Source organism: Lolium rigidum, chromosome 2 (genome assembly GCF_022539505.1).
Source record: "Lolium rigidum isolate FL_2022 chromosome 2, APGP_CSIRO_Lrig_0.1, whole genome shotgun sequence".
Classification (NCBI taxonomy): Eukaryota; Viridiplantae; Streptophyta; class Magnoliopsida; order Poales; family Poaceae; genus Lolium; species Lolium rigidum.
The window spans coordinates 29707102-29733667 of NC_061509.1; the positions used below are offsets into that span (position 1 = coordinate 29707102).

Below are 26566 nucleotides of genomic sequence, written 5' to 3' on the forward strand. Positions count from 1 at the left end.
GGAGCAAGCAGCGGTGATGAAGATGGCGGTGGAGATGGCAGCGGTGTCGATGGAGAAGCCTTCCGGGGGCACTTCCCCGCTCCAGCAGGGTGCTGGAACAGAGACTCCTGTCCCCCAGATCTTGGCTTCGCGATGGCGGCGGCTCTGGAAGGTTTCTGTGGTTTTCGTCGTACGCCTCAGGGTTTTCGCGACGGATGCTTTAAATAGGCGGAGAGGCGGTGCAGGAGGGCTGACAGGGGGGCCACACTATAGGGGGGCGGGGCCCCCCCCTTGGCCGCGCCGGCCTAGGGTTTGGTGGCCCTGTGCCCCCTCTCTGGCGGTTCTCGTGTGTTCTGGATGGTTCCGGGAAAAATAGGAATCTGGGTCTTGATTTCGTCCGATTCCGAGAATATTTTGTTACTAGGATTTCTGAAACCAAAAACAGCAGAAAACAGAACTGGCACTTCGGCATCTTGTTAATAGGTTAGTTCCAGAAAATGCATAAATATGACATATAATGTGTATAAAACATGTAGATAACATCAATAATGTGGCATGGAACATAAGAAATTATCGATACGTTGGAGACGTATCATGCCACATGTTGCTTGGACGCCCGTGGCAATTTGACAAGAAGGATATACATGACGGATACTCAAATGCATACACCTTCACGGTCAAGTATAAGAAGTTTGAGCTTCGCCCAATGACTCCTAGCCAAATCATCGCGGACAATGCGAAGGCTTTAGCGAGGGCACAACAACACAACCACCATAGTGAGTTGAGAGGAGAGGGAGCGACCCACCAAAAGGAGAGCGAGCGCCACAAGCCATACATGAGTGAGCGAAAGAGCGTCCTCCTAGCCACCAAAAGCGAGTGGAGAGAAGTGGAAGAAAACCCATCCACCACCTTGCACTATGTGCTCATTTGCAAGGGACCGTCTTTGGAGACTAACGACTTAACCAACATTCCTTCGTCTTTGTTGTCTCTTTTGAAGGAGTTTCACGACGTCTTTCCCGATGAGCTACCTCATGGACTACCACCGCTTCGAGGCATCGAGCACCGCATCGACCTTATACCCGGCGCTCCCCTTCCAAAACGCGCCGCCTACCGCACCAACCCCGAATATACGAAGGAGATTCAACGCCAAATACAAGATCTCCTCGCTAAAGGGTACGTTCGAGAAAGCCTTAGCCCTTGTGCCGTTCCGGTGATTCTTGTTCCTAAACCGGATGAGACGCAACGAATGTGTATGGATTGTCGCCCCATCAATGCCATTACCGTTCGATATCGACATCCCATACCGCGTTTAGACGACATGCTTGATGAATTGAGTGGTGCCATCATTTTCTCTAAGATTGATTTGCATAGTGGCTACCACCAAATTCGCATGGCAATTGGTGATGAATGGAAGACGGCATTCAAGACCAAGCTTGGTCTATATGAATGGCTCGTCATGCCATTTGGTCTTTCAAATGCTCCATCGACTTTTATGCATCTTATGAACCATATCTTGAGACCTCTCATTGGAAAGAGCGTGGTTGTTTACTTTGATGATATTCTCATTTATAGCAAAAATCTCGAGGACCATGTGACACATGTGAGAGAAGTCTTGTGCATCTTACGCCACGAGAAGCTTTATGCCAATCTCCCTAAATGCACCTTTGCCCAAAACAAATTGGTTTTTCTTGGTTTTGTTGTTTCCGCCAATGGCATTGAAGTGGACTCTTCGAAGGTTGACGCCATATATAATTGGCCTACGCCTACCACCGTTGGTCAAGTTCGAAGTTTCCATGGACTCGCCGGCTTCTACCGCCGCTTTGTGAAAGATTTTAGCACCATTGCTTGCCCTTTAAATGAGCTTACCAAAAAGAATGTTCCATTTGTGTGGGGCAAGGCCCAACAAAATGCTTTTGATGAATTGAAGAAACGCCTTACCGAAGCACCTCTTCTCGTCCGTCCAAACTTTGCAAAAACTTTTGAGATTGAGTGTGATGCGAGTGGTCTCGGTATTGGTGGATTCCTTATGCAAGATGGAAAACCCGTGGCATACTATAGTGAGAAGTTGGATGGCGCACGCCTCAACTATCCTATTTATGACAAGGAACTTTATGCTTTGGTTCGTGTTCTTGAAGTTTGGCAACATTACCTTTGGCCAAAAGAGTTTGTTATCCATTCGGATCATGAGTCTTTGAAGTACTTGAAAAGTCAAACAAATTTGAACAAGAGACATGCTAAGTGGGTTGAATTTATTGAGTCCTTCCCTTATGCGATCAAATACAAAAAGGGAAAGGACAATGTGGTCCCGGATGCCCTTTCCCGCAAGAACAATCTCTTACTCACTCGCTTGGATTTTCATGTTTTGGGCCTTGAGGAGATCAAAGAACTTTACCCTTCCGACTCTTTCTTTGGACCCATCTTTGCAAAGTGTTCCGTTGACCGAGGGATTGATGATTTCTATTTGCATGATGGCTACTTGTTTAAAGCTAACAAAATTTGCATACCCGAGTCTTCTCTTCGTAAGTTGCTTTTGCAAGAGTCACACGGAGGTGGTCTCATGGGCCACTTTGGACGAGAGAAGACATATGCCATGCTCTCAACCCACTACTATTGGCCAAGAATGTACCGTGACGTGGAACGCCTTTGCCGACGATGTACAACATGCTTACAAGCTAAGTCCACTTCCAACCCTTATGGGCTTTATACACCGTTGCCTATTCCTTATGCTCCTTGGTCGGATATAAGCATGGACTTTGTATTAGGCTTACCAAGAACAAAACATGGTCATGACTCAATATTTGTGGTAGTGGATAGGTTCTCTAAAATGGCTCATTTCATACCATGCCATAAGACCGATGATGCTTCACACATTGCTTCATTGTTTTTCAGGGAAGTCGTTTGCCTACACGGAATACCGGCAAGCATTGTGTCGGACCGAGACGTCAAGTTCATGAGTTACCTATGGAAGTCGCTTATGGCAAAGTTCGGAATCAAGCTCTTGTTCTCGTCATCCTCGCATCCGCAAACGGACGGACAAACGGAAGTGGTGAATCGAAGCCTCTCAACACTCCTACGCACACTAGTGAAGAAAAATTTGAAGTCATGGGAAGAATGCCTTCCACACGCGGAGTTTGCCTACAACAGAGCCAAGCACTCCACAACATCCCGGAGTCCCTTCATGATCGTCTATGGATTCGACCCTCCCACGGCACTCGACATCCTCCCACTACCTCTTCATGAAAGGACGAACATGGACTTCGACAAGCGCACCACCGCCATGAAGGAACTACATGAAGACACAAGAGCAACCATACAAGAGCATGTACTTCGCCAAGCTAACCGCCTCAACGCCAAGAAGAAGGAACGAGTGTTTGAAGAAGGTGACCTCGTTTGGATTCACCTAAGGAAAGAAAGGTTCCCTCAAGAACGCAACTCCAAGCTCAAGCCAAGAGGAGATGGGCCTTTCAAGGTCCTAAAGCGCATCAAAAACAACGCCTACGTCATCGACATACCAACCTCAAAGTACTTGGTGAGCAACACGTTCAACATCTCGGATCTCTCACCCTATCATGGAGATGAGGAGGAACAAGAGTCGAGGATGACTCTCTCCCAAGGGGGGGGAGATGATGCGGGGTGGCCTTTGGACACCTCCTCACCAAGACCATCAAGTCCCCCAAGTGGACCAATGACACGGGCTCGAGCTAAAGCGATACATGACAAGGTTAACTCGCTCCTCACTACCCTCGATCTCGGTACCCCATTGGATGGAATGCTACCTCATGTCGACACACTTTGTGTTATTAGGTACGTGGTGCATCAAGACCCCGGAGAGGATGACACACCATGGTCAAGAGAAGGAGAGGAGCAGCTGGACATGAAGACGGACGTGGAGATGGACCCGACGTCATGCGAAGCGCGCCAAGGAAGGGAGGGAGCCAGCCGGCCCAGGACCCGGTCTGACCGGCCCCCTGACCGGGCGACCCGGTCCAAACCGGACTCCCCGCTGACGCAAACCGGGCGCAGTACTGAGACGCCGGGCCAAGGAAGGGAGGGAGCCAGCCGGCCCAGGACCCGGTCCGACCGGACCCCTGCCGGGCAGCCCGGTCCAAACCGGATTTCCCGCTGATGCCAACCGGACGCAGTACTGAGACGCCTGGACCCCCTCCGGTCACCCTCCGGTCCCGGACCCGGTTTGGACCGGACGCGCCGGCCCCAGGTCCGGTCTGACCGGGCTCCTGACCGGATTCGTCGGGATGACTTGTTAAAACTGCTTAAGTCGTGTACTCCGTACCTTTTCGCCATGTGTCGCCTTGTAGACCTATATAAGGACCCAGGACGCCCCCTTTACCTCTTTAGACTAAATCTGAGCTTAAAACTACTTTTGAGCTTTGTCTCCCTAGGGTTAGATCCCCTTTGTAATCAAGGCTACTCTTGTTGAGGATTTGGATATTTGAGAGTGAGATTCAAGTGCCCCCACTCTCTCTCTCTCGCTCATCGGTCTCCGTCTCCAACACCAATCTCTCCTCTCGGAATTCTACTTCGTGTCTCTTCCGGGTGGATTCTATTGGCGTGGTCCATCGAGCCACGAGGGTAAGCTTCGGTTGTATCGGGTTGGTGTGCGTGGGTTTGTTCTTCGTGTTCTTCGTGTTCTTCATCCCCTCCCTCTTTTCCCCTTTGGATTTGGGTCAATCGCGAGATCGGGCCACAAACTAGGTCTTAGACCTCATCATGCTTGCTCCCATGCGTGTAGGTATTCTCCATGAATATGCCCCTGGTTGATCATCCAAAACGTTATTAAAGGTGCATGCAGAGCTGAGCAGGCGGGGTGAGCTGGTGGCTGGCGTGGGACCGTGTTCTTGGGGCAGGAGAGGAGATGTACTCCCACCTCCCTGTCGCCATTTTTTCCTAGGTCAAAAGAGTTTCAGTAAATTCAGCCTTATATTACTTAGAGCCAAGGTGTGTTGTTGTATCGATGCAATATTTGAATACTTCATCTGACAGAGGAAAGCAAAATAAGGAAACTCGCAGGCTGCCAGGATATCTTCATTGATATTGGTTGATCAAGTTCATGGTTTTAGTTTCAGAGAGATTGATGGTTTTACTAAGTATAAGAAGCTACATACTCTTGTTGAAGAGATGCACATTATAAAGATATTGTTAGGACATCAAAAATCCGCTTACTATCGTTCGTTCAACTTTCTCGCTTTTTGAATATAATTTTGTTACACAATTCTCATTTGTTTAAGCTACTTCTTGTGCGCAGATTATATAGGAAAAATAGGGTTAATTTAAGACATACTTTTCTACAAGTAATATTATGAAACTTGTCTACCAATTAGACGTAGCACTTTCTAATAGTATTTTTGTTCATTTATCAGAGGAGGCAGTGGCCGTACGCCTAGCGATAGAGCGAGCTATGTGCATGAAGCTTAACCATTAATTTACATTGTGCTCTCTGCATTGTAGTGTTTTTTTTTCTCCCGCTGCGACGCGCGGGCATTTGTGCTAGTAATAAATAAATTTCACAACCACAATGTAGGTTTTGTTTCAGCCGACACAGTTGTGTAGGGTGGTCGTGGGAAAATCCAGTTCGGGCCTGAAAGCGCGATAGATTTGGGCTCGAGACGAGAGCATTTTAGTTTTTGGCTGGGCTTATTATGTAGCCTGTTCCAAACCGGACCGAAGAAACCCTCCCCCTGCTCGCCGCCGCCGCCTCCGCCTCCGCTCTCCTCTTCTCCCCTCCGCGGCGGCTCAAAAAAGCTAGGGTTTCTCTCCCCGCTCGCGAGACAAGATGAGCCGCAGCCTGGGGATCCCGGTGAAGCTGCTGCACGAGGCGGCGGTGCACGTGGTCACCGTGGAGCTCAAGACCGGCGAGGTCTACCGGGGCTCCATGATCGAGTGCGAGGACAACTGGAACTGCCAGATCGAGAACATCACCTTCACCGCCAAGGTACGAACATCTTCCCCCCCGCTTCTTTCTCCCCTCGGCCGGATCGGCCGGCTCCGCTTTTCCTCGACTCATGATTGAGATGCGGCTCCTCTCTTCTCCTCGTCTTGCAGGACGGCAAGGTGTCGCAGCTGGAGCACGTCTTCATCAGGGGGAGCAGGGTCAGGTTCATGATCATACCCGACATGCTCAAGAACGCGCCCATGTTCAAGCGACTAGAGGCCAGGATTAGGGTAAAGCTGCAGCCAGCCATATCCTTTATTTCACCTTAGTATTTCGTATTTGCTTCAGAAGATAGCGCACGAAGAGATACATGTCTAGAGGTTGCTACTTGCTAACTGCTCGTATTTCCTCCGCTTGTTGTGCAGGGCAAGGGGTCGGCGATTGGTGTTGGCCGTGGGCGCGCCGTCGCCATGCGTGCTCGGGTAAGCCAATGCTTGCTTCCTCGGTGATCACTTTCAGTTTCGCCCGATTGAACTTGGTTTATCAAGTTAGAGGGCGCTGCTATAACAGCTCACAGTTAGAGTAGAGATTTATGTCTGGAACAAACATCCTTGGGTTGCTATCTATCTATATATATATGGAGCTGGTGATAGTTGGTTCTATTGTAAAAAAACATCTGCATTTAGGAGTGATAGGTTGTCAACCATGCTTCTGAATAGTGAATACTGTCTTCTTTTATATTCAAAACATGAGTGCCTGCCCACGACTGAGAGATAAATATCCATACATCGAGAACACAAGTTATAATATTTGCAATAAGCTGCATAATAAGAAATGCCTAGGCATGCCCACCGCTTTCTTATCTGTCGAGAGTATCTGCACTGGGCTGTACATAAGAACGTAGCCGCTCTTAGTGGGTGCGGTCCGATAACTGTCGAGGGAAACAGGTGTCTACGTTTGATTGTTTGTTAGTGTTGAATATTCCACTGTCTAGTTTCATCCTTTATTTCCATGAGCCAAAATCTAGTGCATTGTTCAGAGTTGATTCACGTTTAGTAGTGACTTTGTTAAAAGAACCAGTGCCTTTTCAGAATTGCTTCATGTTTAGTGACTTCGTTAAAAGAACCACTGCCTTGTTAAGAGTTGCTCCATCTTTACCTACTTTGTTGAAAGAACCACTGCCTTTCTCAGAAGAGCAGCTCAGATGTAGGATATATCTTGTTGTTAATGGCTACGCTTACAACCATGTGATCAGTAACATCTTGTTGAAGATCCACTTAGTTTTATCTACATTCAGGAGTTCATTCCATTAGGCTGTGAGTCTGGAAGTTCACTGGCCTCTATTATCTTAAATATAGGCATTACCTAACTAGTGCATAATCTGGCTAGGAGTTAGCGTTTGTACTGTTAATGGTACCCCCTCTTAGGCACCACTTGGCTAAATCAGAGTTGGTTGCAGTCAGCATTATTTTATAGAGGTTTCTATCTTTCATCTGCGGTTAATGGTTAGATCCTCCCCCTAGCTAGTTGCATTATTGTTCTTGTCTGGGTGACTAGGTGCATGCCAGCACCCTGTTATCCTTGTGTAGCTGCTGATTAATAGTGTGACAAGCCAAAACTGCGAGCATATGGTCAAAATTACCCTCTATTTTCGTTTTTGCCTATAACATTTTATCTGAGGTAACTAGTGAACCTGGTATCACTTATCTCTGGAAACTGCAATGTGATTCTAACAGTTTATACAAATTTTGAACTACATAACTTGGAATCTTCTCTCAAAAGCATTATAGGATGCTACATGACACTATGCTATCAAAAATGTAATCGCCACGGTTTAACTAGTTGGAACTTGAAACACACACGGGTTTACACGGTGGCTATCAAACAACTGAAAAATAACAGTAGCTATGCTTCTTTAAGCTTTCAAGTATTAATTTTTTTTTGGTAACACGATCTAATCATTGATTCACCAGTGATTCGATTGAAGTTTCTAACCCTTTTCCCTACCATTTGATGCAGGCTGCTGGTGGTCGTGGAGGTGGTCCTCCCGTTGGAGGAGGACGGGGCGGTGCGCCACCCGTGAGGAGGTAGATCTGTCCAGGAGCTCGCTGTCTTTGCTATCCGAAAACTCCTGTGCCAGCTCAGTTTGCTGCCTGTCTGCGGACTGAATCGGTTTTCCCCTATGGTGTATTTTACAATGATGTACTGCTGTTAGCTATAAGCATATGAGACTCTGTAGGTTGAGACTGTCGTTGGAATGGATCATCTCCTGTGTGTCATGTAGCTTTTTGCCTAGTTAACGTGGATTGCATGCTGCTATTATAGCTTGTGTGTATGACTCCGATGGTGCTGTACAGTTCAGCCATTGCCATAGCCTGGCTCACCAATGGATGTACCGTTGCACTATCCCGTTTGATCCTGATAGGTTGTAGGATTTTTCCTATTAGTTAATTACCTTCGGATCACAGCTGCTGAAAATCCTGTGGATCATGCGTGTCAGATTATTTGTACCTCCAGCTCAGTTTGTCTGTGTGCGTAGTCAATTTTCTTTGGTAGGCCGAGGCTGTTGCTGGAATGAAGTCTCCTTGTGGCCGTCTATAAGAGCATCTCCACTCGTCCCCCCGACGAGGCCCCCGAGCGACGTTTTTTCCATCCGGACGCGAAATTCGGCCCAGTGGCGTCCCCGTTTCCTCGTTTTCGTCCGGATTTGGCCCTTTATCCATCCGGTGAGCCCACGCCATCCCCGGTCCCCCGGGGCGCGCTCGGGGACTTCGGATGAAAGATTTTGGCGCGAAACGTCGTGTGGACCCGCGAAGTCGGCGACAGGAAACCAAATCCTGTCGATTTTCCCTCCAATTTGCTTGCATATCCCCATTCTCTCCCGCCGAATTTGTCCATTCTCCTCGTCTTCCAGTTCCACTTCCCGGCGGCGTCTTCTCGTCCACCACCGCTCTCCTCCTCGTCTTCTCGTCCACCAGAATGCCGCCGAAGGCGACGACGAGGAAGCCGCGGGCGAAGAACGAGCGGCCGCCGGGCATGACGAACGCAGAGCGGGCGGCGGACGAGAAACGACGCGAGGTGGAAACAAGCGGCAGTGGCGGAGAGGGTGAAAGCCGCCGCCAAGAGGCGGCGGCGGCGGCCCGGACGAACAAGCGAGGAAGATCAGCATGGCCATAAGCGGCGGCGGCGGCGCCATGTTCCACGGCCAATGGCCGACGCAAGGCACAAGCAGCTTCCCGTCGTCTTTCTCCCCTTCGTTCTACTCGCCGACGTCGAGTGCCATGTTCCAAGAGGGCACGTACGTCCAACCGTCCAGGTTCACGCCATCGCCGCCCGAGTTCGCCGTCGGCAACGGGAACCAGTACGAGGGCACCTCGCCGGCCCTGCGACGAGGGCCGCTTCCGTTCGGTGCCGCGCCGAACGACGAGGAGATCCAAGAGATGATCACCACCGGCTCCGCCGCCGCCGCTGCGGCCCCGGGGTTCTTCATGGCCGCCGCCGCTGCGAGCCCGGGGTTCTTCACGCAAGAGGAGGCGAGGGCGACAGCTGCCGCTGCCTGCGCGCAACGAGTATGTGGAGGATGTGGCCGACGGAAGCCAAGCCGTCGAAGAAGAAGCCGAAGAAGAAGAAGAACAGGCAACTCAAGTCGAGGTCGCCGACGCCAACCTGTCGAAGGGGAAGAAGAAGAGCAAGAAGGACTCGCCGCCGGCCGAACCGCGTATCAAATGGATGCCGAAGGAAGAGGAGTGCCTCGCCGAAGCTTGGATGACCGTGTCCATGAACGACATAAACGGGGCCAATCAGTCGTTTGACACATATTGGCTTCGAGTGAAGCAGGCGTACGAGGAACGCAAACTCGTCGATCCCTACTTCAACAAGACGAACATGAACGTGTACCGGGGAGATAAGGCCATGGCCACCCATTGGGGGATCATGCAGACGGCGTGCAACAAATGGCACGGCATACAGGAGGAGATCGAAAAACTGCCGATCAGCGGCCACGACTTGGAGCAAAAGGTATGCTCCGTCGATCCTGAATCACCGACGTACATCGTCGTGAGCTAACCCGTATCGCCATGCTCTTTTTCTCCAGCTGCGCCGTGCTTTGGACATGTACACGGACGACACCGGCCTGCAGTTGAAGTTCCTCAACGTCTACGCCCGCCTCGAGCACTGCGAGAAGTGGAAGGAAACCCGCACGACCCTCTCGAAGAGCAAGACCGAGCAGTACAACCCCGACGCTCCGGCGGCTGGCGCGGCGGAAGGGCGCCCGAACTCGGCGAAGAAGCTCAAAGAGCTCAAAAAGACGGACAATCCCGCCGACAGGATGCAGGCGTCGATCGACAAGTGCTGGGCCGACTTGAGGTCGCACGCCGACGGGAGGAACGACAAGTTCGACGGCAGGTGGCGGGAGATGATCGCCAACCAAAGCGTCCGGATCGCCCTGCTGAAGACGACGGCGGCGGCGAAGAAGAGGAACACAGACTTGGCGTTCCTGATGGGCGGCGGCAACATGGAACTGATGGACGAGGAGACGAGGAATTGGGTACCGGGGCCACCGCGAGCGACATCCTCCGAGCCGCTCCGGACAGTCCTTCGTCGTCTCCGCCGGCTCCTACCTCGGCTTCCTCACCGTCTACCTCGTCGACCGCCGCTCGCTTCGACGTCCACCGCCACTGCTCGTCGTCGACCGCCGCAGCCGCTTCGGCCACGGCGTGTGAGGAAACTAGTCCGTCGGACACCGCCGTGCCGGCCGGGACTGCCGATGAGCCTGTTTCCGTGTAATTTCCCTCCGATCGCCGATCTGTGGCTGATCCTTTTGCTCCTTTTGCCGATCAACAGGCCGTACTTGTAGCGCGGGACGACGCTTTGTTTGAAATGAAACTATGTCCGCCGAACTCCGGGTGGACGACTGGAAATACGCTCCTCCCCACGACTTAATTTCGTCCAATCCGGCAGTTGTTTCGTCCGGATTTCGCCGTGGGGAGCGCCAACGAGTGGAGATGCTCTAAGATTACATGATTGTGCCAACTAGCTGTTGGTATAAATCAGAGTACATGAAGCAACTTTTTGAAAATAAAACAGTTTAGACACGAATCTGTTAAAACTGGTTGCCATGGGTCAATATTTGAAATAATTCACAGTAATGCTGTTGTTAGATGCTTTGGAATTAAGGTGTCGGTGTTGCATTAACAACATTTGATTTGCAGTAGTTTTGAGTTGTGGTTCTCTTTAGGGCCTCTTTGATTCATAGGATAGGAAAATTAAAGGAATAGGAAATGATGGCAGGTGTAAAACTTTCCTTGTTCCTTGTGCATAGGAATCAAAGCATGAGGTCTGACCGTCTGAGTGAAATTTTCATTTCCTCTAAGTTCTGTCTTGAAAGTGAGATCCAATGGAGAAAATCCTCTAGTTTTCCTTTGCACCTTTCCTATGAATCAAACAGTAGCATCTCTGGAATATTCCCTAACACTTTAAACTTCCTTCATGTTTCCTTCAAATCAAAGGAGCCCCTAGTATGTTGAAATTGTGGTTCCTATCAACGTGAGTTGAAATTGTGGTTTTTCAAATCAAAGGCCCACGTACTGGTTTTGAGGTTTTCGGCTTCTAGTCAAACGACGATCGCCGCTGCCGCTGCTTCCAACTACGAGGACCTGCGCCGCCTTGCACCTGCGCTCCATGTACCGCCGCTAGCAGGGCGTCGCGCCATGGCAGGTTCTAGTCTTGCCGCCGTCTCCTCCGCAGGCCGGAGTCCATGTACTGTTGAGCGCAGGGCTTTCTGGCGGATCTCGAGCAGGTTGAGAGGATCGTTCTTCCGAGATGTCTTCTCCCTGGGAATCGAGCACGTCCCCTCACCCTGCTCCTACGCCGTCTACCCTCCGTCCACCTAGGCAGAGCAGGCCGACATCCTCAAGCTCCCGGAAGTCCTCTTCATCCTCTGAAATTTGTCGGTTAATTAAGCCCTATTCTTGGCACAGTCTGTTCAGCTCTTACAGACAGTAGCGATATTTTTTTATTATTTAGAACTCGAAAATTTTACCAAATAAGATGCAGAAATTGGCCGATATTTATCAATGAATTATAGTAAGTTGAAGAATCATTCTTCTTAATTTTGTTTGATAGATAGAAATAGCAGCAGTACGTGATCACGGATAGAATCATATCGCAGTTGGACTAGTTCCTCCACGACAACTCGTAGAGGGAGGTGGTAGCAGTTGTTTCTATTTCAATAACTCGTGGGAACTTGTTGGAACATGGGTAGGAATTCTCTACTATGACGAAGTCCAACATCACCTTGTAGATGACAACTAATACAAATGCCCGTGCGTTGCCACGGGTCCTCAAATTATATTTCTCAATATACATATATAATTCAAATATCATATATGAAATTTTGAAAATAGATTTCTAGGTGGGTACATAGAGTAGCAAAGTATAGACAATAAAAAAGAGGACCGAATGTTGGTTGAACTGTATCATAGAAGAACTTAATACATAGTCACAAAGTGACATGAGCGCAATAACAAAACAAGATTGTTTTGCATCTGCGTCGTTCCAAGTTGTAGGTCATCTTATTACTCTTCTGCGGTAAGTCTCACACCTGTGTTCTGGGCCGTCAGAACTATCAACTCAACAACCTCTCCTTTTGGATGATTTGTTGTCTCACAAAACGTAGGTGCTGCAAACATATGTATAATTGAAGAAATACTGTGATATTCATAAATATCCGGAGACGACCCTGAATCGTAGCCTTCTGTGTCAAACATACAGAAAGGGCTTAGCAAATCTTCGATAATGGCTGGGGTAAAAAACTCCGTCAGCAGGACGGTGGTGCGGATGCTTATTTTTCTAGGCAGCGATTTTTTGACCGCTCCAAAAGAGGATGACCACGGAGACCAAGAAAAAGGGTTTGAACAAAAGATGATATTGTTGCCAACTCCTAAAGTTTCCTGCAACAGTTGAGGCAGTGGAGGGCCTGTGGATCATGCTATGAAGCCCTGAACACCAATAGATTGCACGTTTAGTTTACCACTCATACACGGTGCCACTGACTGTAACCCTGCAACAATTTCTTGTACCGTCATATCAAGACCTAATTGCATGGGCCTTAGCAAGATAGATTCATGTAGTTCTGCAATTCGAGCCCCACAGACATCAACATCTCTAGGAAGCAACATCCAACCCGATCGCCTTGGGCGGCTCTAGAAAAAAAAGAATGTGTCATCGTATAGTTGATACTTTGGAGTGGGGAGAGGACATCCATGTTTTTTGACTGTGATAGCAACACAGAACATGTTTCTGTACCATGCTTGAGAGCACTGCTGAATCCTGTGAGAATCTGCTAGTAACTCTAATGACGATAAATTGAGGGAACATGGTTCCTCTCTGAACCCAGCAGGCACAACTGACACAGTCGAGCCTCTTTGAAGAAAGGCAATCATCATCGACAGTATGAACAACACAATAACGTAGCAAGATGCGCTCAATGGCCTTGATGGTCCAAAGATGAAGCGGCAAAGCATGTATCTGTACCTCAGTGTAGATGTCCGCAACTTCATCATTATGGTCATATTCCTCGAAGGGTGTACCGAAGTATCCTTCTGCATATTCATCTCAGTAGAGTAACAAATTACGTCTGAACCAGCAAGGCGAAGCATCTTGCTCTCATCTAGTACAGCACATGCATAATCAGTTAGCATATGAGTATCCAATGTGAGAATGAATCTGTTGCTGGCAACTTTAATTAGCTGAAATTCATAGTCGAGATGGAGGTATACTCAGAGCAAAGCTCTGAACTGATCATCCGCGAAAACTCCATTCTCTGTCACGAACATGTAATTCTCAAAATTCTTCTTTACTCTTCTAGTTTTACGGCCCTGTCTACTGAGAAAACAGTCAGGTTCCACTGTAAAATGTTTAGCATCACAGTTATCTGCCTCCAACCATTCAGCAAAAAAAGCATCTGCAAATAGGAAGATGGAATCGATAGATTAGAACGACTTGTAGCACGTAATAATATTTCGAAAATAGGAGAAGTGGCAATCTAGCAGCTGAACATAAAATGTCGTACCAGACGGTATGCTGAACCCCAGATCCATGACACGGTGAAGATCTAGGTGAGCACAACAGAAACCAAAGATTCGTATACCTAGAACGTGTCACCGGCGAAATAATTCAGGGCATGGGTAAACAATTGTAGAAAAGTTACTGAACTTAACCATTAATTTTAAAAAGTGTTTCTTCAGATTATGTTGTATGGTTTGGCATGGATTTGGGCACATATGGGATCACGATTCAGCTGTAATATTAAATATGGATTCATCTTTAACCAAGATCTCCAAAATTTAAAGTGCGTTGCCACGGGGCCTTAAATTTTATTTCTCAATGCAAATATATAATTGACAACTCACTATGGTTATTCAAAACAAATTAGGGATAAATCAGGGATAACATAATGTACCACATCATGATAATACAGAAAGCAATAACATGACAACATTGTTATGCATTGAGGTACCCATCATTCTAAGAAGTCCTGATATCCAGCAAACATGAACATGAGATGATGTCTGAGATTGAAGTGCAACGAATGCATGAGAGCTGTTGTGGTCTAAAGATACTCTTCACTACCTATCAACTATTTTTTACTATTACCATGTATACAACAACATTTGGCAGCTTTGTTTTTCAAATGGGTAAACACTGAAATCTAGGTTATAATCTTTAACAATTTGACAGCTACCAAACAGAAAATGTTATGTGAGTATGTATCTTTAACATGCCAATAACAGTTCTTGGCAAGAAATTAATGTGATGGCCCAACAAAGCCCATATTGTTACAGATTAGGAAATCATGCCAAAACTTTACGAATACATATGTTGGCACGGTGCATATTTAATACATTAGTAGTCAAATCAATATAATTAGAGTCTTCATTTGATAAGTAAAGAATTATACACTTTTCACTACAATTTCAATTTGTAGCAGTAAATCAATAAACACGTATTAGATTGAAAAAAATATAAAACCCATGTGATGCCCTTACAAAATATTTGCCTCAGCGCTGGCAGGTGTAGAAAAATCATGCACCGTAGTACTCAGTGAGTCGGAGAAGTCAGAGAGAGATAAACAAAGGATCGACGAGATTCACTGGCTCTCTTCGCCTCAACGCTCAATGCTCACGCCGATGGAGCGCCTCCAGATCGCCGTCTCGTACCGCCAGTGACACCGAACGACCTCCACCGCCTCCTAATTTCCCCTGCCATCCAGATAAACATTGTATCACTTCAATTGCCAAAACCTATAGTTTCCTAGATATGGATTCTTAGGTAGGGTAGACAAATATGAATAATGTTTTATTTCAAAATAACATAGCGTTGTCCATGTAATACCAACTGCTTCTATAACTGTGTTGTCCCATACGGCATCAGATTCAATAAGAAACCAAATTATGTCAAAGTTTAGAGAAAACTAACGCCACCAAGCTAGAAAATGGGGCAAATATGTGCAACCGGTTTCGTATGTCCATTGAAGTAATTCAAACATGACCTTTCTCTGACCTATTCCAACATCATGTTCCTGTATCTACTCTTGACTACAACCTGTAGAGACATTTTGTTAGACATCTTGTCAGTGTTCATACTTCATACAGAAAAGGGCAACATGAGTTAAAATGATACCAGTCCGTGACATCCCAGAGAAGAATATGACCTTACCACCGCTGCCAGTTGCTTGGTGATCCAGCTTGCCAGCTATTTAAAACTTTTAGATAGTGATATCTGAACAACAGAACCAGGAACTAAACTTTGTTACCATTGCATCGAATCACTGTAGTAGTTGTGCATTTTCCAAGAAGATGCTATACAGGAATACAACATGTGATTTCTCCATAAAGATGGCAGCTTTTCTACAACGTGTGCTTTCCCATCAGTAATGATACCACAATTTCATTTTTAATCTTCTATTCTCGTAATACCAAGAAAAGAAAACGAATTAACAAAAGGAATTTTGCTCTAATTTACTTCAAGTGTAGTCAACTGAATGAAAAAATTCAATGAGAAGAACTGTAAAAAAATCAAAGTCGCGATATGTGGAACTTGCAGATCAAAACAGCGACTGAAAGGGTGAAGAATATAAAAAATGTATTAAAGAGATAAGGTTCAGAAAAGTGACCCTAAGAACCACACTTGCTCAATCGTGATGAACCAAGTGCAAGTACATACCGTATTGGCTTTAATCCCTACATACTATCCAAGTGCAAGCAACCCATACTAACAAGTGTAAACTTGACTTAATAATTCAGGAGTGTTTACTGCAAACTATAAGGGATTAATTAACAACTAAACAATAATTAAACAAACTGATACGATAGGAGAGGACAGAGCTGGTGGGAGGGGTAATGACGACCAGACGCAGGGACTGGAAGATGATGCGCCATGGGTCAATTATAACACCACCTACCACTCTGTGTCCTTCTTCCCAGCAGCAGCAAATGTCGAGGACGAGCAGGAGACAAGGGCACGCCGCCATAGCACCATGCACGATCCACCAAATGCACACAAGAATTGAAAATTTAACAAACAATTAGTTAAAAGGACGGGACACTTACCTTGGAGGATATAAAATTACGTGAAGCAGAGGAAGCAGGGCGGCCCCAACAATTCATCATCTACACCATCGGAGAAAATGAGTAAAGGGACGATCAATCGCATGATGCCTTGGCACCAACAATCGCATGAAATATGCCCATGTTAATATTGAAGTATGTTTGATAAAACAAAAGTTATTTCTACATTTTTTAGTCAGTAAAGTGTAAATGAGCATATTACTATGTAACTTCCATCTACAACAATCAACAAAATGAGCATCAGGACATGATGATTAATTTTTATAAGAAAAGTTTGATCCCATCTGACGAATGCATTTACTCATGAAAGAAGAGACCAAGTTTCAAACAATCTAATATTTTGCGAAGTAACATTGGTTACATAGAAACAAAAATATCAGGTAGTACTTTTCTCCATCTACTGAATAAAGGAGAAAAAGAACTAATTTCCAGAAATCTAATGTTGTGCATGAATATATCAAAAAAATCGTAGAAGTATATTAATCAAAGACATGGGGGCGGCTACCACGGACAGACATTCATACAACACAGGCATCACTGGAGTAGTGGAATTTCAGGATGCGGGTGTGGTGGGATGGCGAGGAGACCACAACAGAGCAGGATGATTGGGGCGGCACTGGAGCAGGGGGCACTCGGCACCCTCGAACGATGTGGGGGAAAATTTTACCAAATGGAATCACCGGCTTGTCAATGGGAACGATGGTTTCTCTTTTAGCTCCGCCGCGCCTACAGCAAGGACTTCACATTTACCTGATCAGAGCAAGCATAAACATTCAGTTCATGACACAGTAGATCCTTTCAAGTTGGCGCCATCATAAACAGATTTTTTTCTTACTTTTGGCTTGATTACGCACACGAACTAATGAGTTAAAAGTGCACTAAACAAAAGTCCATGTCCCAAATGTATGCACCATATCAGATGAGCTCATTTTGTACCAGGGAACCCATCAGTGCACATTGCTCCTAGCCAAGGGACAGTATTTGTAAAGAAACCTCAAAAGTTGATTTCCAACTACACAGACAATCATCTTAAATAACAGGAAATTAATTCTCGGTAATACAATGTTAAGGGGTACATACATATCTAGAATTTATGCACCATTTGATATGTGTACTTACTGCTCTCCTCCTCTTTTTGCCTTCCTCTTGCCTCTACTTTTCTTCCGTACCTCGCCAGAACACAACATTGGCCTCACCCGGCAAGCTCAATCCCACTCCTCAGGTTCAGAGTCATCCCCATCACAACCATCATGCCCACGGATGGATGCCTGGCCATGTGAAACTGAAAAGTATGTTCGACCATCATAATAATCAAAGAGATGTACTGACTTCTAGGTAAATTAAAGGATGCATTTGATTTATTTCGGTAGGAGGAACAAGTTAAAGTGTTGACCAAATACTTTGCTTGATATCCACAAGAAACATGATTCTGTGTGCATTCAGACATGACTCAAAGTTCTTCTCTTACATAGTTACACACCCTGGGCATGCATCAAGCACAATAAACCTCATTTTATTTGTCTGGTGAAAACAGTATAAGATCTGGAGTTCTCATTCTCTAACTTCACTATCTATCTTCTCACCTACAAGGACATCAGACAATCACTACTGCATAAGGTTCATGACAATCCTAACTACGATGGCAGCAAGCTTTGTGAGTACAACGAGGTAGGAAACTAAGAACAATGAAGTGATACAAATGGTTGTAAAAATATAACCAAAAACGACAAACAGGAGCATCAATCCGGCCATCAAACACAGCATGCAATCTTCATACTACTAATTGCAGACCAAAGGAAACTTATAAGATTTCCAAATATTTTTGTCAATACACCATTTTGTACTATTTTCGTACTCATAAAGCAATCTGCAAACAGGAGCATCAATCCGGCAATCAAACGCACTGTTGTTCAGTATAAGAAGGCATGCGCCCACACGAAACTGGCACGACGTTGGCCGGCCGCGGGAGTTGAAGAAGACGGCAAGATGAGGCGGCCCTGCTCGTCCTAAGGTCCATCCGTCCTCAGGCCCCCTCCTTTACTTGCCAACGTCAACTCGGGTTGCCGGATCTGGCGAGGTGCGGCACCTTTGCCGTCCACCGCTCGATCCGCTGTTGAAGAATTGAAGAGGTGGAGGTTGCGTTTGAGACTGTCTCCAGAGGAAGGGAGGCGGCGCCTGGATCTGGAACTTCCCGCCCGACAAATTTGCGAATGGCATGATGGTGTTTAGCAGAAGAATAGATCAAGAAGAGAGATGGGCACGGCCGGGATCGCGAGGGGAGAATGGAGGAGGAAGGAATGTTGGAGGAACAGTGGCCTGCCATCGCGGTCGTCCCCGTCCGGCTCCATCCGTGGCAGGGCGGCGGCGGTGAAGGGGCAAGGGGATCCAAGGCGCAGTGGAGATAGGAATCGAGTCATCGAGTGGGAGATAGGGTTTGGGTTCCCTCGGGGACCAAGCGAGAGAGACGGCTGAACGAGCGAAAGGTTGGATTTCGTTGGGCTTTGGCCCATGTAGACGACGGACGAGGAAGCGCGACGATGAAAGGACCGACGAAGCAATTGATGTGGATGGCAGACTACCAAACGTATTTAGTGGCAGAATAAGGAACCACTTTAGTCTTTTTAAGTAGTAGAGATAGTATAATACGCATGTTGATCGCTAACTCAACTTGTTCCGAAATAAACAAGTCTTTTAGTTCAACCATCTCTCCCAATTGGTTCTTGATGAAGTATGTATTTGATTAGCCCTTTCACAATGGGGTGTTTCTTAGCACATTATCATAGGCAAAATAGATGCTTATAAGACAACCTCTACAATGGATTGTCTCTTAAGTGTTGTCTCTACATTTAGTGATTTCCGGAAGTCATCTTCATCCTTTGAAATTTGTCAGTTAATTAAGCTCTGTTCGTGGCACACTCTGTTCAGCTCTTACGGACAGTAGCGATATTTTGTCATTATTTAGAACTCGAAAATTTTACCAAATAAGATGCAGAAATTGGCCAATATTTACCAATGAATTATAGTAAGTTGAAGAATCATTTTTCTTAATTTTGTTTGATAGATAGAAATAGCAGCACTTCACAGATAGAATCATATCGTAGTTGGACCGGTTCCTCCACGGCAACTCGTAGAGGGAGGTGGTAGCAGGCATCTCTTTCTATTTCAATAACGTGTGGGAACTTGTTGGAACATGGGTAGGAATTCTCTACTATGACGACGTCCAACAACACCTTGTAGATGGCAATAATATAATACGCATGTTGATCGCTAACTCAACTTGTTCCGAAATAAAAAAGTGTTTTAGTTCAACCATCTCTTCCAATTGATTCTTGATGTAGTATTTGATTAGGCTTTTCACAATAGGGTGTTTCTTAGTATATTATTTTGCAGGCAAAATAAATGTTTAAAAGGCAACCTCTACAATAAATTATTTCTTAAGTAGTGTCTCTCCATTTAATGATTTTGGTGATGTGTAGGCATGCGATTGGGCTAACCACTCTTATTACCTATGATTATGTGCAACACAACTAGTAGTATCTCTCACCATTAAATATGGTGCCGCATTGTGAAAGGTCTTAGAGCAATTCCAATAGTATAGCCAACTGTTGGCTATAACAAGATGCCATGTCATTTGTAGTCACCATATAGCTAACATGTATAATAGTTGGCTTATAATGAACGAACTACTTTACTAACACACGTGCCACCTTCACTCTCACAAAGACTCTAGGAGACCATGCAGAAGAAATTTGCTATATCAGATAAGAACTCACCTCTCTTCTCTCTTCCCTTCTCTCTCCTCCAACTCATCTAAGATATATTATTTAATGTCTTATAGCTAGCTGACTGGACTCTATTGTACTTGCTCTTAGTCATGTGAGCTGGAAGAGCTGGATGGAGTTGGACCAACGTCCCACTTGCAAGTGTGAAGAGACAAACGAGGATCATTTATTGTTCGAGACTGACTCGGGCTACCTTGTGAAAGGTCTTAGTCATGTGAGCTGGATGGAGTTGGATCGACGTCCCACTTGCAAGTGTGAAGAGACAAACCAAGATCATTATTATTGGAGACTGACTCGGACTACCTTGGGTCTCCCATCCTCTCATTCTGCATCTCGCATCCCCAAATCCCCAAATCCTTCACGATTCCATTGCCGACCACCCGTGATTGCTCCGCGACATCACAGGGGCGGCGCACCACGGCTGAGCCCAGCCTCACGGCCTTCTCTTCCTCCAGCCGCAGCACTTTCAAGCAGGGTGAGGCGAGCCCATCTCCGCCAGTTGGTTCTGCCATCTTTCTTGGAAATTTCATTGAGTCGCTCTCGAACGGTAATGATCTTTGTGATGTGAGCTGCTTTTTTATACACAACTCTGAAATTTTATCAAAGAAGATGCAGAAACTTAGGTAGATTAGTTCAAGAGCCATTTTCCTTAATTCTATTTTTTCTCATCGATAGAAATAGTAGCAGTACAAAAAAATCACATATTAGTATCAGGACTGGTGCATGCACAGCCACTTATTGCGATATTTTAGGTAGCTGCTTCTATTTTAATGTGTGGCAACTTGTTGGAACATGGGGTATAATTTTTTAAGCTGCATGCGCCTTGTAGACGACATACTGTAGTTTATTATGCATGTTGATCTCAAGCTCAACTTTTTTCTGAAACAAACCAGTTTGTTAGGTCAACCATCTCACTTGGTTAGTTCTTGATTTGTATTTTGATTTAGGTGCCAGTTATTATACATGTCATATTCTACATGCCAAGTAGCTTTCTTTGCTTAATTGGACAAACTTCTTCCTTTGCTTAATTTGACCAACTTTGGTCCACAGGGTTCACAAGTTCCCCACAGCCAATTATTGGCCCAAGTTTTCTCGCAACACCGTTAATATAGACCCAGTTGTCGAATACACACAATATCAATTTCGTGGGTCAGTTCTCTCAACAGCATGGCCTAATCCTCCCATGCCCTCCTACCTCTGAAAAGCCTCAATGTCTCTCCCAGCTGTGGCATGGGGCATATCAGTCGCAGGCTGGATCATGTCGCCTATCATCTCCAAGCTTCTGGACAAACTCTTGTCCCACTGCAAATCCAACAAAGAAGAGACGCTTTGTCACCTGTTGACGGATGTTCTCCCTCGGCTGACGCTTACTCTAGAAGCAGCAGAGGCCATTAACCACAGTAAACTATTTGAGGACATGGTGAGGGGTCTCAAATCTGCTTTCTATGACATGGAAGATATACTTGATGAACTGGAGTACATTCGTCACCAAAAGATGCTGGACGCGCAGAACAACTCCAAGTCAAAAAAGAAAAAGAAGAGGCTCAAGATTACTTCGGATGATGAAGCTGGCTCCTCAAACCAGGTTTTTTTTTCTTGCTATGCTCAACTTTTCTAGCTATATAAGTGCATACTTTCTCATACCTGCATGGTTTCGTTATCTCAGTCCTTGTATTTTAGTGGAATGGATCATGTTAATGGCCTATTTGGGTAAATATAAATAATGCATTCACACATAAAGTAATTCAATGTTGGTAATAATTCTCTGGAAATGTCAGACAAAATTCCTCGGCATATGAAATGTCTAAGTAGTAAAATTTCATGGTAAACAAATCAGTTTTGCGTCCTGTATAAAAAAGTTTGGTGCTTAATATTTTCTTACCATTAGTGTTGAATGTTTATCTACTTATAAGTATGACAAGGGTCCCCCCATGTTACAATCTAGAAGACTCATACAAGAGTTGTAATGTGTTATCGTACCCATGTATAAACCTTTAATAAAGTGGTTGTCACATGTTAATATTTATTTGCAAATTATGTGTTGCTTGCACGTATGCGGTTGCTTATTTTTCAACACACAAAAGTGTCCCTCTATATGCCTAGTACAAACTTCTCAATAAATTAATTAATATTATGTTTGGAGTAAATTTCACTTTGCATCACATAGTTATGAACAAAACATTTGCCACTTACAAAATTCTCCATAATAAAGTAACCATATTCCATTAGATTTTTTTAAAGATTATTGGAATGAACCAGATCTAGTAGTTGTACCCCTATCGTGAGATCATGTATCCACCTATCAGGCTAATGTTCCAAAAGCAATGTTGGATTAGGCTTGATATTTCAATATCGGAATGTTGTTTGCTTTTGCAGGATATTTGTATTGAACCGAGTTCGGCTCTCACAGGACCTTTAAATGCCCGCTTGAAAGATAGTATGGCCAAGATAGAAGATCTCATAACTAAAGCACGGGGTATTATTACATTGGCAGAGTCGCCAAGCAAGGGCAAAACTGTTACTGCCAAAAATATGCACACACGCACTACTTCAGCTCCAGTAGAATTGGTAACCGGACGAGATGAGGATCGTGACCGGATAACAAGAATGCTTCGTGATACAGAAGATGTCAATTCAAGATCAAATAACAATAAATGTTTCTCTGTAATTGGCATTTATGGCATTTCAGGGTCTGGGAAGACAACCCTCGCACAATATGTTTGCAAGCATGAGGAAGATGAAAACTATTTTGACCTTGTTATGTGGATTCATGTTTCTGAGAACTGTAGTGTAGGTGACATTTTCAAAGAGATGTATGAGGCAGCTTCAGTTGATAAGAAAAAAGCATGTCCCGAATACAATAGCCTTGATGTCTTGGAAAAAGAATTGGAGAAGAAACTAAAAGACAAACGATTCCTCTTAGTACTAGATGATATCTGGTGCAATAAGGATGTCGGTCAGCAGCAGTTACCCAAGTTACTTTCTCCAATGAAGGCTGGAAAGAGAGGAAGCAAGATCCTAGCGACAAGTCGCAATAAAGATGCATTTTCAGATCTAGGTCCTGGTGTGGCATGTAATGTTTTTCCAATACGTGACTTGGATGATCAAGCCTTCTTGGAACTGTTCATGTATTATGCCCTTGGCAGTACAAATCCAGATGATTCAGGTGAAATGGAGCTCAGAAGTATTGGGGCGGAAATTTCACAGAAGTTGAAAAGATCACCTCTGGCAGCCCGTACGGTGGGAGGACAACTACGGAAAAAACAAAGCAATGTTGAGTTTTGGAAAATAACTCGAGACCGGGACCTTTTGGATGAGACTATTGGGGCTCTTTTGTGGAGTTACCAGCAACTTGATGAGCAGATCAGGCGATGCTTTTCTTACATCATTATTTTTCCTAGAAGACATAGTTTGGACCGTAATGAGTTAGTTAAATTGTGGGTGGCAGAGGGGTTCATACAGACTGCTAATCCAGAGGAGGACCCGGAAGTTGTTGGGCAGTGTTACTTTGACGAGTTACTGGCAACCTCATTCATGCAACCAGGAGAATCAAAATGGGGTGACCCATGCTATTTAGTCCATGATCTTATGTATGATTTGGCAGAGAAAGTGGCAGGGAATGATTGCTTCAGAATTGAGAATGGCCAGAGAAGACAAGTTCCTCGTGATGTTCGCCATCTTTTTGTTGCGAAGGGACAAATGGCTACTAAGGAGATTTTTGAACTGAAAAACTTGCGCACTCTCATTATTCATGATACTAAATCTGCTAATGATGTATTCTTGCAGAAAGTGTTCAAAAAGCTGCTGAAATTGCGAGTACTGGTCGTAGATTATGAATACGAAAATAGAGGCAACGGTACAATAAAAATCCCAGAAAGTATTGGACGCTTGAAGCATCTGCGCCATCTTTCTTTAATTGTTCCAACCAATTCCAAGCTAATTTTGCCAGGAACATTAACCAATCTCTACCATCTGCAGGCTTTAATTTTAAAATGCTACGATGAATTGGAATTCCCTTCTGATATAGATATGAGCAAACTTTCCAATTTGCGGCATATAAGCATGAGCAATTTTGGAAAGACATTGCCCAACATTGCCAGGCTAACATCACTCCAGACGTTAGAACGTTTTGAAATAAGGATTGAACATGGACATGAGATAAAACAGATGAGGGACCTGAATAAGCTTCAGGGCAATCTGCTTATTCGAGATCTTGGTAATGTTAAAAGCAAGAATGAAGCACAAGAAGCAAATCTAGCTGCTAAGACACGGCTGACGGGATTGGAACTAGTGTGGTTTGATGGTACGACTTCACCAGAAGTTGAAGCAGAAGTACTTGAGGGTCTTTGCCCACCAGGGGGTCTTAAAAGTCTGGCAATCAGTGGGTACAAGGGTCTGGGGTACCCAAGTTGGATGATGGGTGTGCAGAACGGCGGCCCTGAGTACCTTAATACACTTTTGCTCGATAAATGTTATCAATTGGGGCCTGCTCCCAAACTATTTGATTGTTTCATTCATCTTCGTGAGCTCATAATTTGGGACTGCTGCTGGGACTACTTGCCAGACAATGTGAAGGACCTCAGGTGTCTCAAGACAATATGGTTTTCTTCCTGCCCGAATATTAAATCGCTTCCGGAACTTCCTCTTTCTCTTGAGGACTTCAAAACGAGCCGTTGTGACAGAGGCTTCACTGAGTCATGCCAACAGGTAGATCATCCGAACTGGCAAAAACTTCAGCACGTAAAAAAATGTAGATTTATACCTTGATTTATTTGCTTCCTATCACTTGTAATATCACTGAATGATGGCCACAGGACTTGTTTGTTTACAATGGTTTGTAATAATCAGGATGACGAAGACCTCCCTATTTATGTGTTTCCAATGATTTGTAACATGGTGTATGGTTTCATATACCCCAAATTTGAAAACTGTGTAAACTATCGAAGGGGTATCATGGTATCGTTTAATCTTAGCTATCTTACATCTAATCTCGAATAGGTAATATTAGCTGTCCTTGTGTTTCACTTACGAAAACATTTCAGTCTTAAGCGTATATGAAAATACAAGCCTTGTAATATTGTGGAAGGTTTTTATATTGTTAGGAAAATATAGGGAGAAGCGTCGCACGGTTTGGTTCCGTGTGCGACGGTGCCTTACGATTGGTGAAAGACATGACACCCCTATAGAAACGAAACAGGAGCCGACCCACCCGCACCTTATCATCCTGTAAGAGCATCTCCACCGGCGGCCCCAATAGCAATTTGGGGGCCGGGGACGAAAATGGGCTCGCACCGGCGCGCCCCAAACGGCGCCGGCCAATTTTGGAGCCCAATAGAATTGCCGGCAACCCCGTGCCGACCCCTTCGCCAAGGGCGTGAATCGGACACGCCGGCGCCTCGCGGATCGATGGTTTTTCGCGGGTGGGAGCGCCATGTCAGCGAGGGGACGCGGCGGTTCGCATCGGAAACGACGCGAGGAGGTTGGTCATCGGCGTTAATAGCCTCCCGCACGGAAACCAAAACAGCGTGGGCGGTGACTGGCCACGCGGCGTCCACCTACCTTACCCACGCGACTTCAATGCGCATCCGCCGCCTTCCTTAAAACCACACCAGCGCACTCCTCTCTTTTCCCCGCCGTCCATCCCTAGCCGCCGCCGTCCTCAACCTCCGCGCGAACCACCACGCGCACGCAAACGCGATGGCGCACAACGACCAGGCCGGCAGCATGCTCCGCTCGACGCAGCTGACGTTCAACGAGGCCGACGTGTTGTACTGGCACTGCATCCCCGTGCCAGTGCAGTACAAGTTGCCGCACGGCTGGCACGTCTCCAACGGCGGCTTCGCCGTGCCTCCGCCGCCTCCGCCAGGACCATAGACATGGGCCCTCGCCAGGCAACGGCGGGCCGAGATGACGTCGGAGGAGAGGCGCCTCCCGGAGAACGCCGTCGAAAGCTCGTTCTTGGCAGGGCGCTTCAACTGCGAGCGCGCCATCGAGCTCGCGCGGACGGACAACCCCTCGGGCGGCCGCTTCAACAACGTCGGCCGTCGTGCCTGGTGGTACGGCCGCTCCGTCAACGACACGCTCCGCGAGTACGGCTTGCGTCCACGCGTCCGCGGGCAACGGGAGCCGGTCCACTTCCCGCAGGCGGCGAACATGGCGCCGATGCCTACCACGCAGAGGGCGCCGGAACGGACCGCGGCGTCCGAAGGCGTCGTCATCCGCGACGACGCGAGGCACGCCTCCTCTGCTCCGGTTCGTCGGACGACGGGGTCGGGCCACGCTCCCGC

The 26566-nt window shown here is 46.1% G+C and overlaps 2 protein-coding genes across 2 annotated transcripts; both read left to right on the forward strand.

Annotated features, from left to right (window-relative positions):
• Positions 1-5677: 5677 nt before the first annotated feature.
• On the forward strand, positions 5678-7992 carry LOC124686172 (small nuclear ribonucleoprotein SmD3b-like). Its single transcript, XM_047220158.1, has 4 exons — positions 5678-5929; positions 6040-6159; positions 6295-6351; positions 7889-7992. Exons 1-4 carry the CDS (start codon positions 5771-5773, stop codon positions 7958-7960), a joined length of 408 nt encoding a protein of 135 aa, XP_047076114.1. The 5' UTR covers positions 5678-5770; the 3' UTR covers positions 7961-7992.
• A 13497-nt stretch (positions 7993-21489) lies between these two features.
• LOC124689433 (putative disease resistance RPP13-like protein 1) lies at positions 21490-25046 on the forward strand. The gene is made up of 3 exons (XM_047222966.1): positions 21490-21864; positions 22656-23005; positions 23069-25046. Exons 1-3 carry the CDS (start codon positions 21490-21492, stop codon positions 25044-25046), a joined length of 2703 nt encoding a protein of 900 aa, XP_047078922.1.
• Positions 25047-26566: the final 1520 nt, after the last annotated feature.